The 14,144-nt window shown below is 36.5% G+C and overlaps 1 protein-coding gene across 5 annotated transcripts in view; it reads right to left on the bottom strand.

Moving 5' to 3' along the window:
- NOVA1 (NOVA alternative splicing regulator 1) overlaps positions 1 to 14,138 on the bottom strand; it is a 159,745-nt gene extending 145,607 nt beyond the window's left edge. The window contains exons 1-3 of one of the 5 annotated variants that reach the window (XM_062578101.1): positions 11,208 to 11,277; positions 5,531 to 5,574; positions 3,515 to 3,591 (exon numbers count right to left, since the gene is read on the bottom strand). Coding sequence is in view for 3 of the 5 variants with exons in the window: in XM_062578099.1 (XP_062434083.1) it covers positions 11,208 to 11,351; positions 13,301 to 13,436 (280 nt within the window). In the remaining 2 variants the exon portion in view is untranslated. Of the gene's footprint in view, positions 1 to 3,514; positions 3,592 to 5,530; positions 5,575 to 11,207; positions 11,352 to 13,300 lie in introns of those variants that run through there. The other 4 variants (XM_062578099.1, XM_062578103.1, XM_062578104.1 and 1 more) reach the window with 4 other exon arrangements.
- Between the last annotated feature and the right edge of the window lie 6 nt (positions 14,139 to 14,144).

The following is a 14,144-nucleotide window of genomic DNA, read 5'->3' as shown; positions in this document are numbered from 1 at the left end:
AATACTATGTGAAAACTGCTATACTCTAAAGGGGATTAATATAATCTGTTTAAAACTGAGTGAAACTTTAAAAACAAGTGAAGCTTCAGTATGAAGAGAGATAAAGTCTACTTAAACACTCAACGTATCTTGGTCTTTCCCTCTAGAGGGTCACCTATGAGGATTCCAGAATATTTGTTTATCTGAATCCACATTATTGCTGTCACATGGATCTCTTCCTTTATATATTGAGAACAGCTCACATAAAATATGCCATTGTTCACTCTTGATTTGCCCCATAAACTGTATTACAATCCAGTAGATATATACTAACAGTATTTTTCCTCAGTTCGCATTCCAAAATTACACATATTTCTAGATCTACATTGTGCACTACAAATATGAAATTTATATTAATTCCTGAGACACTCTTAATTTTAAATATATGTACGTAGACTTGAATATCAGAGAGTGATATCAGCTTATCTGCTGAGTGATATCAGCTTATCTGCACCTCCCAAGTAAGCATGCAATACGAAAACCTCCTCATAAAAAAGATGCTACTAATATATGCAGTGTATAAAAAGCCCCACCTGCTCCTCAGATCCTTAAACTCTACAAAAAAACCCTACAAAATCCTTAGTTCTATGTTCATGGAATCTTTAGCAGGGAAAAAAGATTCAAGTTCACTGCCACGCTTAACTACAAGAAGCATTATGAACACCACCTCATCTCATCTCCTATGCAAGAACAACATTTTGCAGGAAAAAAAAAATCCTACATAACCTCAAGAGCCTGTTTAACTGTATACATACTTTTAGGAAAAGGTCATTAAATTTTAACTGAAAGATCAGCAATAAAAATACCACAACACTTAGCCATCACTTTCAGAAGTTTGCATTGGGAGAAATAAGGCATCCAAATGAGAACTGGCCATTCTGGTAAAAAGCCAAGTCTTTTAAAGATAAATACAAAAACAAATAATAAAAAAGTCAATGATCTTCAGACAGCCATTATAAAGATGCCAAAATTCATAAACTAAACCTGTAGTTATTTACTAAAAAAAAAAAAAAAAAAAAAAAAAACCTACAAAGGACAAATAAATAGATAAGCAACTACAAAATTATTTTTATTTCAAACACATGTATGTGTGTTGAAGAAAAGATATATTTCAAGGGTCTTATTTTATAATTAAAACTGACTATATTTTGTGCCCATCTTACCTGTGGCATCCTCCAAATCATGAAGTGCTATGCTACTGAAGTGTCAAAAACAACCGGAAATATTTCTACATCAAAAAGCACATGTTTTTTTCAAAGTAAAAACGATCAAAATTCTAAGTTTAACTCGTTGGAAAATATAGACACAGAAGAATAATTAGTGACCAATCATCAAGTTACCATTTTGAAGACAAACTAGACAAATATATTATTCCATTAAAATGCTGACTTTGCTACCCGTTATACTGTGTGTCCCTTCAAGACTAGAAGGTTATAAGAGAAATCTGCACAGACTTTTTTTTTTTTTTTTTAAGGAACATGAAGCATAAGGGATGACAAATATAGCCATCCATTATACTGAACCGCTCAAAAATATACAAGTCTAGTGCTCTGAGGCTAATGTCATCACAAGATAATTTCTAGATATACTTAAAAAATACACTTTTTAACACCTTAACTAATTTAAAACCCAGCTACCTGAAGAACTCCTTGCTTTCCTCTTCTAAATAGAAGCTATTCAGGAACAGAACTTATAACGAACTCACGAATGAAAAGCTGCTCATTCCACACAGTATTTTCCCTTTTTAAAGGCCCTTTCCTGTCAAACCCTAAGAGTCTGCTTATCACATACAATTGGTCCCATCTTTGTTCCAACTATTTGGAATCAATTCATAATAAAAAAAAAAAAGTATTTTATCTATTAAACGCATCATGTTGGCACACACTAAAGCAGCCAGTCCTAGCAGTAGATACATATAGAACTAAAATGCAGTTTATGAATTTTTTATTATTGTTAAAAGCAGTGCAAATACTAGATGAGCACTTGGCATTATCACCAACCTAAATAAAAATTTATATTCCTGAAGTAAATCTTTCTGAATCTGATGGGGGTTCCCCCCCCCCTTCTTTCTTTTTTTTGGGGGGGGGGGGGGGAGCACTACACCATGCTAAAAATCACACACTGGTTGAGGAAGAGTAATCCAACAACTAGTAGACATGAAAGTGTGCTACACTGCACAGCAAGAGACTCAAGTTAGGAAGTGATACAACTACAAGGAGTTTCTTGGGAATCCAATTTTTATTTTAGATTGACAGAGCTGCCAAGTGTCCATCCAATACAGTAAGTAAAGGACATACAAAGTGTGCACACACACATGCAAGATGGAAAACAAATTCCATACACATCCTTTGTCCGTTTTCCCATTACAATAAATCAGAAATTATTTTTATAAAGCTTTAAGGCATCTAGTAGCAGCATTTTGTTGCAGACCTTTGAAAATCAGCACAGACAGAATGACAGAAGAGCCTCATCGTTCCACAGAATTTCTCTTCATATCCAGGTCAATAAACTGCTAAGTAACAGCTACTTCCCTTTTCTTTTTTGTGTTTCTCAGGTAAACTGTTGATAGACTGCCAGTTTACAACCAAACATAAATACTCCATAATTCCAGCTGAATGCGGGTGCCAAAAGAGTAACCGCTGCAGCACCTGAATTGCTGCTACTACTACACACTGTTCTAGATACACTCAGAAAATGCCAGATTACAGATGGGGACAAAATGTAAGCTTCAACTAGACCAAGCTCCAACTAGGCATATAGCACATGGCCCAACTGGCCTCGTCTCCTTCCTCTTCCATCACAAGCCACTCAGTGTAGTTACTCCTTGGTAACTACAGGACCTGACAGAGTTTAATTCTTTATGCATTCTGGATGCTCAGTGTAGCCAACTGAATGGTCATGTGTCACTTCCTACTTTTCCAGTGCATCACGTTATAACGTATGTTACTGAAAATATTTACATGAAGACTCCACAGCTATATTCAGTTAACTATTTTATTTTCTCCCCTACACTTTGAAGAGTAGAGTTTATAACACATTAGGAAAATGTTAAATTGCTGCTGCCTCTGATCATCTGATTCTCTAGAGAGAATTTTTCCCCCATACTGTAAAGAAAGAATCTTTCAAAAAAAAATGAAGTCACTGTTCAAAAATAAAATAAAATACATATACATACAAATCTTCCAAGAGCTTTGGAGGTGCGCACTATGGTTCTTGAGTCAAGCAAACAGGTGTCACTCTATGATGTGGGGGAAAATAGTACAAATGTGTGAAGCTCTTTATGTGGGAAATTACAAGAGAGTTAAATGGCACTGAGCAAGGCACAAAAAAGTGCTTTTAAAATAGAAACAAGGGAACATGCAGAGAACCTCAGTATCTAATTTAATTAATGATTGAGAATGCAAAGGCTCCAACTGGTGAAACATTAGCAGCAGCCATGAATTTCACTGTAGTTCTGTATAACAAGTAATCTTACCTGAGTGATTCTCAAAAAAATGTCAACACATCGATTGTATTTTTCATCTGATCCTGTCAATGCTGAGATGACAGGCCCTGCAGGATGCAGTGAGAGATCAATGATGAAAAACAGATGTTTAGTCTTTTCACAATCAAAACCTAGAAGACCAGGCAAATATGAAATTTTGTCTGAGACTTAGGCTTCCTTATATATATATCAAACCCTAGTTTTACATAATTACTTTAATATACATGAACTGACAACTATATTCCTTCCTCCCTTAGAAGGGACGAAAACACTGGACCCTCAGATTATTCATATTACCAACATAAAACTTTAAACCTCATCCCTAACAAGCAGACACTTTTCTTTCAAGCACTATTTGGTCACGTAGCTAGGTATTTATATCAGCTATTTTATACATTAACATATGTACACCATGGCCTTTCCTGAAGGAGGCCTAATTTTGTCCACCAATTACACAGAATACTTAAACCTTACATAAACTCAAATGCAATTCAGAAGTCAAGAAGAGTAATGCACAGATATACTGCACACAACTAGTTCAAACGGGGAGCAATAAATTCGAAGTTAAAAATGTATGTTGGCATGTAAAGATGGAAGCTGCCCGACTTCCACATACTTACTTCCAAATATTGTCTTAAACTAGCACTTCAATCAGACCAGTTATATACTTCCAAATGCAGTTTAGTGCTTGGATATAATCAACAAGAACAGAACATTCAATATTAGGTAATCGCCAATCAGATGCAATCACAATTAATGATCAAATGTATTATAAAAAAGACAAGTTATATCAAGTATGATATAGTAAAAACAAGCTAATATAGGGGAAAACGTAGATAGTTGACATTTTATTAGCTATTAGAAATAGTTAAAATTTCTATTATAAATTAGTGGAAGTTTAAAATAAAAAGTATCTTGACAACCATTTATTTTCTTAATGAAAGTATAAGGAATGTAATTAAGCCCATAATGCTATGAATAATCACAATTTGCAATGTGGATACCTCAGAAATCAACAAAAAGATAGAATGGACACTTACAAAATAGTAATGTAACATTCAAAAGATCTCTAGGCTAAATTTTGTTTAGATGCTTCTTTGGAGGGATGGAAAGACAGAATGGCCCTAAATATCAAGAAGAACATAAGCAAATTGATAAATTTCCTAAAGCTGTGCCATGCAAGCAAGGAGAAGATAGTACTATTTCTACAGTTAAGTAAATTAACAGACTCGCACACTCACAGAGTACACATCTATTCTGCCAAATAAACGAATTCCACTTTTACCCATTTCCATGTTACTACCTGTCTTGAAAAGAATCGCAAGACTGAGCTAACCAGCACAAGCATCTAATGCACCTCGTTACAGAGCTTACTGTAGTACACTAGAAAGCCATACAAAATGCAAATGTAAAAGGATTTTTCAAAGTGAAACAGAAGTATAGGTAACTTTCTATTAATCATTTAAGTTTATTGACTCTCCTCCCATTCCATTTGCTTGAACAATATGGCCATCTTTATTTACAGACAACTATATTTGCTGTCAAAATAAACACAAATATATTTTGGTAAGCCCCTTATAATACTGACATTCAGAAATCATGTTTATCAGCTTCACTACCCCACAGACATATTTGATAAACAGCAAAAATATATTACTGTTTTAAGTTAATGTATATTAAAAATTTTAGACTAGTGTCGAACAAATCCAATCACAAAATCAAAAGGTCTACCTACAACCATGATTATCAATAAGACTCAAAAAAAACAGCCTTTCCATTTCTGGTATGTATTGCATTTTATACCATGACACTGCAGCCTCTGAGGGTCAGATTAATTAAGATCAACAGCAGCTGCAGTGCAACGTGAGACGCACACTGCCATAGCTCTTGCCGGTCCAGCCCAATTACCTGCAGCATTCCAACACTGGACAACTGACAACTACTACGCTTCTTTACCAACTCATTAACTCCCACTGGTCTACTGATAAATGTTAAAAACAAACTAACCTCTTTTTAAGATGGACTGCAATGCTGACTGCACCTGCTGCGAGCTGCAATGATGAATCCCAGAGAGATGTTTGTCAGTCAGATCTCTACAGATGTTGTTTAACTTTATGCTACAGCTGTATCCAAAGATGGAAATGAGAGAATAATCAGGCACAAACCCTCCTCCCAAACCTCTCTAGGCTCTATTTCTAATAGACTAGTCTAACAAATTCATTAAAGCAAAGGTTTTCTTTCAACTACTGATTATAGATTAAATTAAATTCTGCGGTCAACTAGAGAGCAGTATCTTAGCTGATTCAATTAATTAATGAAGAAACAAGATCACTAAGATTCTTTGAAAAAGGTATCACATTATAGATTACATCCACTTTTTAAAAAAGTGAATGGATCTTTTACTGCACAAGGGAGAAGAGAAAAAACAAGAGAGTCACACTTTCCCTAATTATAATTTTAAAATACTAGATCCAACAGCTACATTATGAAGAACATCCATTAAAATTTTAATCATTCTGCAAAATACCACTGAAGTATCATACGGAAATTTTAAGCTCTCTGAAATATTCGTCAGTTTATATAAACTTTTTTTTATAAAAAGGAAAATAGCGTTAAGTTCAGTATGCGTAAGTCCAGAAAACAGATAATCCCAATGAATATTCACTTACAGAGGTCTCAACTTTATCAAAAAAACAAATAATACTGTCATTAAAAGTGCTTTTGTCCACACATAGGTTTTCTAGTCTATTGAGCATCACTTTTTTCTCTGATTACACTGACAATCACCAGAACAAAGTTGAAAACGATGGAATACAGCATTTCCTTGTGATGACTGCAGCCACGCTGATTTTGTTCTTTATTTTGTCAAACAAGCACACATATAGTTAGACTGTATCAGCTACAGTCAAACTAAACATTCCTGCTATAGCACAAGTTGTTTTAAATCTTTCCTACTCAAGCAAAAGACAGAGTATTTTCTTCTAAATCAAAGCCTTCTACTAGGTAGCAGTTTATTCAGTCATTCACATAAATAAGTTCCTATCTGTAGAAGAAACTGGTGCAAAATTCCTACTGAAATTTTTGTTTAAAATTGCTCTAAACCTTACAAAGAAGTTGCTAAGTGATGGTACACTAGGTGAATTAAATATGTAACAATCCCAAGATTGTACTCAACATGTATTCAGTGGCAGCTTCCTTTTCAATGTAAAGTATTAAGGATCTGCTAGCTAACAAGCTAACTATTTTTTTAATTCTGTTCCAGTAACTAGGCAACTGACAACTGTCCAACTGAGAATTATCTTTCTGAACAGCTGGCAATCAACACTTGAGGTTTCTTTTTCTTCCCCTGCACTAGAAAAAAGACCAAAAATTACAGTTATTTTATAAACCTACGCAGTTCTAAAGATTCTACCTCAGAAATCTCTACTCACACAAGTAGTCATTCCCCCAGTTTCATTACCCCCAAAGTTACTCCTATAAGTAAATGTTTACAAGAGAATTTGAAAAGCTTAGCTTTGCATGTATGAAGTCTTTAGTTAGCTATTGGCAACACTTGAGTAAAAAATCTAAAGTATCAAGAGTGAGATGCATTTATGTATGACAAATCATCTTCAAGAAACCATGACAACACAGAGCTGAATTTTTTTTTTTTTTTTTAAACTCCATTACTTTCACTTCTACAACTCAAAAAGTAGGATTTCATTTCAACATTGTTTCAAGTGTTGATTTTTAAAACAGTGATTCCTCTTCCCATGAAACTTTGGATTATTTCTAGGAGTTAGAAAATATTACATGATAATTCCTTTCTCATATAAAGGGAAAAATAATAGTGAGTCAAGCTTGATATATTATACCTTCACCTTACCTTCGAAGTTTAATGTGAGCAATAAAGCCAGAAAGTTGATTTATTTTAAATTCTTGTCAAGTTGTGTTATTATACACTCAATGTATTTGAAAGGTCTTTAAGAGTCAGAATAAGATACTTTTCAAAACGACACTTGCAGAAATGTTAAGTAGATGGTATTCTACAATTCGTGGATGTTTCGCAAAAAAATCTGATACTCAAGCTCAAGAAAAACATCTCGAATACAAATCACTTGGTAAAAATATAGCACAGCCACACAATACTTCATACATAGTTTGCATGGGGCAGGGGAGGACCTCCCCCCCTTTTGTATTCTCCAAACATTTAAATGACTTCTAATTAGAAAACTATTATAAAAACAAAAGTGCTAGTCTTTGCTAAAAGTAGTGAAACCTTATCCCCATTTAATTATGTGTTTATTAATCTTTGTTCTTAATATGATCTAATTTAAGTACACACATGACTTCATATTCCAATAAATTGAAAAACACTGACCGATCTCAAATTCACTCAAGCACCAAGTTGAGAGCAGGCAAGATCCTGTTGCAAGATAAACAACATGATGCGATGTAACATAATTTTGCGTGTGTGTGTGCGCGCGCGTATGTGTATGAGAGAGAGAAACAGAGACACAGAGACAGCACATGCGGGAAAGTATTTGCAATGGAAAAAAAAAAACATATACCCAGAGTAGTTTTCAGTCCAGTGCTCACTATAATTCAGAATGGAGAAACAGTAAGACAATGAAACCTTAATACAACAAAATGTGTTAACCGCTAACTCTTACTATATAATTTGAAATAAAACCATGCATAAAAAATAGCTTCACAGAATGGCCACTTTCCTTATGATGCTTACTTCAATAATATTAAAAGTAGTATGCTATGTCCACATTTAAATTTTGGACCAGAATCTACTTTCCAATATACACTCTAAACTTCTCTGCAGAAAAGATCAGTTCCTATTATTTTTAATGCAGGACATATTTTGCCAGTTTAACTTCAGTTCCATTCATCTAGAAGAACAAGCCTGAACAGGAAAGAATCCAGAATAGACTAAGCAAAATAACCAAAATAACCAAAGTCAAGTAACAGAAGTCCAGATAATTAGAAAAAGTCAGCTGGTAACCTAAAAAAAAAAACAATGGATTGTATACTGGAAAAATAAGACTGTAGTAAACAACAATAGTATGTATTGCTTCCTACTTTGTTAACTAAAATGTTCAGTAAAAACAATGCTTTTTTCCTTCAATTTTCTGTAATTAGAGCTGCCATGTAATTCTTCAGTAATTATGTCACCTTTTAATGCACAAAACCAGTAATTCCAACAGAAATCAGTCTATATATCGAATCTCTGTATCAGAGAAAACTATTAGATCACAGAAATTACTCATAACTTCTGCATCGCAACCAACTTTCTTCTTTCCAAACAACAACTTACTCAGACTATGCTAAAACTTGTTGGAATGACAAAAAAAGTTTCATAGAGACTTCAACTTCATAATAAGATGTATATTAAAACCATTTATAAGCACAAAGAGAATGGACTAAGTAATTTCTATTCTGAAAATGGAATAATTATTTTAGAAACTTCCTAAGAAAAATAAGCCAAAACTTTGTACTTGCTATTTCACAAGGTTTATATTCCCTAATGCTATATGAGCATGAGAGTCTGGAAGAAACCCAAAAGTCATCAGCTTAGGGAATGCCAGGACCTCAGAAAATTCCACAGGCTCGTGGTCAAATGCAAACAGAAAGGCTAACAAGAGCTAGTCACACTAAAAACAGTTTGTCATACTGCTACCTGCTAAAGCGTGGCGCAGATATCATTCAAACTTTCTTAAATCATTAATTTTCTAAATGACACAATATGGCTGCAAATTCAAAACTGCATGAAGTCAAACTGGAATTTCATCTGCACCTGTTACAGTGAACCTGTATGAGTGTTGCTGCCATAGTTATTTATATTATTATTACTATTAATTTTAAAAGGGCATCTGTCCATGTCAAATATTCTTACTTCTATCATTCCAGCTTACTGACTTTTATTCTCCAAATAGCCCTGTACTGCTACTGCTGTATCTTTACAATTTGCTACACAAAAAATAGATAATTCTGATTTAATCAAAAAACAGAAGAACTATGCTAGACTCCCGAACAAAAGATCTAATCTTTGGAGTGTCCTTTCCAACTGAGTGTAAATAAACTACAGTTAAATGAAAAGGCATGTAATTTGGTATTTGGAATATCCTTCATAAACACCAATTTGCTGCAACATCCTTGCACATCTGATACTACCTCATGTATAATGCAAAAAATCTATTTCATTTTCTTCTATTGACAGTGAATTTAATTTACTATTGCGGCTCTTTTCTCAGATCATGTCATTAATTCTGCAATCAAGGTCCTTTGAATGCTTTTATTTCTTCGAAGAGTTTTTCACAATTCTACATTGATTTTTTTCCACCCTAACATACCTTTCAAAATAAAGGACAACGTTTTCTAACTTTCTCAAAGGGTAAAGTTTTTTTAAAAAAAAAGAAAGAAAAAAGGAACTCAAAAAGACAACAAGCATCATTCTTAAGCTCTATTTTTCAATAGAAAAACCTGCACTCATCATTTTAACCTGCAACATTTAAGTGTTATAAATCACTTTCATGAGAGAATTACAACAGGTGCATTAAAATTTCCGTATCAAAAATAGCCATTTTAAATAGAATACAGCCTATTAATAAAAAATTATCCACTTATGCCTGACACTGAAGTTGGAAAACAGGAAAGTTAAATACTCAAGTGTTCTGCTCACATCCATACCAACTGTCTTCACTATTTCACAGAATTCAGTCATCTTGTTAAACTAGAACAAATGCAAAGCAGCTCTGCTTTTTCCAACAGGAAAGATTCAGTAGTATGCAGCCAACTCAATTCTATATCATCAGCTATTCTTGAAAATATCAGGATCAAAACACAAAAAAATTGTTAGCTCTGTTATAAATTTGCATCAATTAAAAGAGTCCTCTAGAACAAAGTTCAATTACAAAATGCTAATTTGTTAATCTTTAGGAAAAAAAAGATTACTCAGTCACAGAAGCTAAAATATTATATAGTTATTTAAGAACTCAAGAAATTGTACTATGGAGAAATATTAAGTAAGATATTATTGTTTATGTGCAAGTATTAAAAACTTGCTTCTTGCACATATTGTTGTTATAAAAACCACTTAATTTCTTTATTCATCCGAAGTATTTCATTTTTATAACAGAGTTTTCTTTCACCATCATGATAAACACAATATAAAGAAAATCTGAAGAGCAGCACTTGTCCTCTTTACTTCACTCCAGAGCCAGCGAACAAAGCAATGAAGCAGAAAGAAGGTATATAATGGATTTAAAGTAAATGGCCCATTCTTTAAGAAAGCAGCCACTCATTTTTACTCATTCTAGCTTAATTGTCATTACAATGTCTGGAAACTTCAAAAGGACAGTTATTTTAACACCAGCTGTCAAGTTGGTTCTGTAAAACTACATTTTTTAACACCAAAAAAATAAATGCAATCAGAAAACACTAATGAAAATATTTTCTTGCAGAAACTGTAAACATCTTTAACCATATTTTAGTTGTTAGATTACTAGATCCCAGTCCATTCCATAGAGGAATTAAGACAGAATACATATATATACTATTACACTTCGTAATATACTTTTCTGCTAAATAACGCTTCCAACTGCATGGATGCTTACTCTTCAATACATCAAACACTGACATGTGCATATTTCCCTTGGGATTTAAAAATAAAGAATTGGCTGATTTTTGCACCTACCTGGGTAAAAATCTTTGGATTTAGACAGCTTGATGGTGGCCCCAGTCTCTTTCTGCAACTGAACAATTGTCTGTCCTCCCTTCCCAATTATAGATCCAGCAGCATAACTAGGTATGAGGACCTTTAGAAAATATTGGCCGTCCTCTGAAAAATTGAGATATGCATGGTTAAGTTGGTTTACAAACTTTTTATTTTTCTTCCCCAAACACACAAATAAATAAAACATTACATTTTTAAACCCACTAGCAATTCATGCATCCACATCTAACCAGTTGCGTCATTTTGCAAGACATGTTTGGACTATCTCTTTGCCATTTTAAATTATGTACATGTTTATTCTAGAAATTAAAGAATCCATATATATTCCTTAATTTGGTAAAAGAATGAGAACAAAATCAAAATTATATATTTCAGAAAATGGAATTTTTCCAATTCTTCTGATGGTAACCATAGCACACCAGAATGAACAGATCCATTTAAAAAATATAAAGCGCTGCACAAAAACGTGCCTAGTGACAACTACAACCTTGCTTGAAAATAAAGCAAAAGAAATGCCAAAACTAAGAAGGAATGAATTGTAAATACTGATGGGCTATTTGTTTGTCATTAGCAAACACATGAGAATAGCAATTAGCTATTGCCTGCATTCTTCTTAAGTGAGCAAAACGACTACTCTGCTACCAAATAACCCACCCAAAATGTGGGGTTTTATTCCAAGCATTTCAGCCACTGCCAAGAAAACAACTCAACATGGTGTGGACAGAATCACTTGCCTAAGTAATCCTGATGCATTCCTTTAGCACTTCTTAAGCGACAATGATCTCTTTTAAGCTCATTAATTAAAGGACATTAAGAAGAATTTTTCCCCATTGATCAGAAGCCTAAGTCACTTATTTTAAATACACTTAAAAGGTGAGAGATAGACAATGCCAATCCTCTACCCACCACTAACATTAACGCACACAATCAGAACTGGAAATACATATATGTGTGTGTGTGTGTGTGTGTATATAAATATAAATATACACACACACATACATACACACACGTATATATATGCGAAATGAATTGAGAAAATAAAAGGATTCCCAGTCTCAATCGGCAACTGAACAATTGCTTGTGCTCTCATCCCAGTTCTAAATCCAGCTACGCTGAAGTCTAGGAACCTTCAGTAACCGGCTCGAAAAAGTGCAAGACAATAAGGGTAGGTTGATTCCCAGACTTCTGTTCTCCCCAGTAATTAAGGCAATGTCCTTTCCCTCCCCCCCTTTTTTTTTTTTTTTTTTTTTTTTAATATCAACGCTTTTATCATGGAATCTATTTTACAAAGTTTTTCTTTTTTGAACAAAAGGGGCAGATCCAAGTAGTTCACCTCACTTTTCTCATTCAAGACCATAAGCACCTTAAGCCGCCTATGTGTCACAACAGTGCCTATCCATATTAACATAACCGGCTGTACAAAGTACTATATATAGTTAGACCGCTGCTCCTCATATTGGTCAAATAAATTCACCTCTGCCTCGGTGCATTGTTATGATGATTCCAGTGCAAATGACTGGAGGAGATGCTGGTCCCGTTATAACTCATCTCATCCAGGAAGAGCAGGATGTTAACTAACAAGTCCCCGCACCAGGGAGACACCCCCCCCAGCCACCCCTCAGCCTCGACAAGCCAAATCAATGCCGAATATACGCTGACAATAGAAGTGAGGCCAAGGAAAAGGAAAACACAGGGCAAGACTGAAAAGCAACTTGTGACCCAGAGGATGTGAAAGGAGGAAAGTGCGTTTACCGTTCTCCTTCCAGCTGCCATTTATTTCAGCCAATTGTTAAATGGACAAGGAAGATATCTGGGCTGCAGGAGCCCCTTGTTCTCCTTCCTAGTCTCTGTGGGGTCAAGGCTGTGCAGCCCCAGCGTGGATATTAAATAAAAAGCCTGGTAGATGCTGAAAACCGACGCCATTTTGATGAATGATAACATTAGAGAAATGGGGATGTTTGGGGAGCCGGGGGGGAGGCAGGCAGGTAGGGAAGAAGAGGTGGGTGGGTGGGCTGGGCGGGGGAAGGGGGGCAGATGGCAGAGGATATACCCACCGCCCGTGTTGGTCCTCTTGGTGCTGCCGGCTTCAGGGGGGGCTTCCAGCGGTCTTTTCCGGGAGTCCGGCGGGTCCAGGTCTATGGGAACCCCGGTGTGGGTCCCGTTCTGCTGGATGGGAGCTGCCGCCATCATGTTTGCTGCTGCTCGGAGGAGAATTGTCTCTTCCCTTCTGTGGTGGGGGGGGCAGGGAGGGAAGGGGGGAAGGAGGAGGAGGAGAAGGAGGAGGAGGAGGAAGAAGGGGGAGGAGGGGAGGGGGCTCGTCCCGTTCTCTTGTCCTTTTCGAAAACGCAGAGCTGAGCTCGGGATTGTCGAGGATGCTCCGCGCCTTGTTTATCTGGCACCCGGGGGGAGGGAAGGAAAGGAGGGAGGGAAACGGGCAGGACTGGGCTGGAGGAGCAGCTGCAGTGCAGTGTCAGGAGGAGATGAGAAGGGAGACAGGGGAACGAGGGGGGCGAAAGAGGGAAGAGAAAGGGGAGAGGAGGGGGGAGAGTGAAAGAGTGAGACGGGAGGAGGAGAGGACAGAGTGAGTGGGAGAGGAGAGGGAAGGAGGGGAGAGAGTGAGTGGGAGAGGAGAGGAGGGGAGAGAGAATGAGTGAGGCAGAGGAGGGAGGGAGGGGGGAGAGGAGGGAGGGAGCGAGCGATGTAGATGGTGGGCGAGCGAGCGAGCCGGAGAGGATTCACGCCGCCTCTGTGCCCCCCTCAGTCCCTGCCTGCTCTAGTGCCGTGCCCGGCGCTGGCGCGGCGCGGCTGCCCGCGGTCCCTCATGCTCTCCCTCGCTCACGGGCTTGTGTGCACTAGGGTGAGGAGGCGGGCGGCGGGCGGCGGGCGGGGGGGGGGGGG

Source organism: Rhea pennata, chromosome 5 (genome assembly GCF_028389875.1).
Source record: "Rhea pennata isolate bPtePen1 chromosome 5, bPtePen1.pri, whole genome shotgun sequence".
NCBI lineage: Eukaryota > Metazoa > Chordata > Aves > Rheiformes > Rheidae > Rhea > Rhea pennata.
Note: the sequence above shows the minus strand (reverse complement) of the source record. Positions and strands in the feature narration are given on the sequence as shown.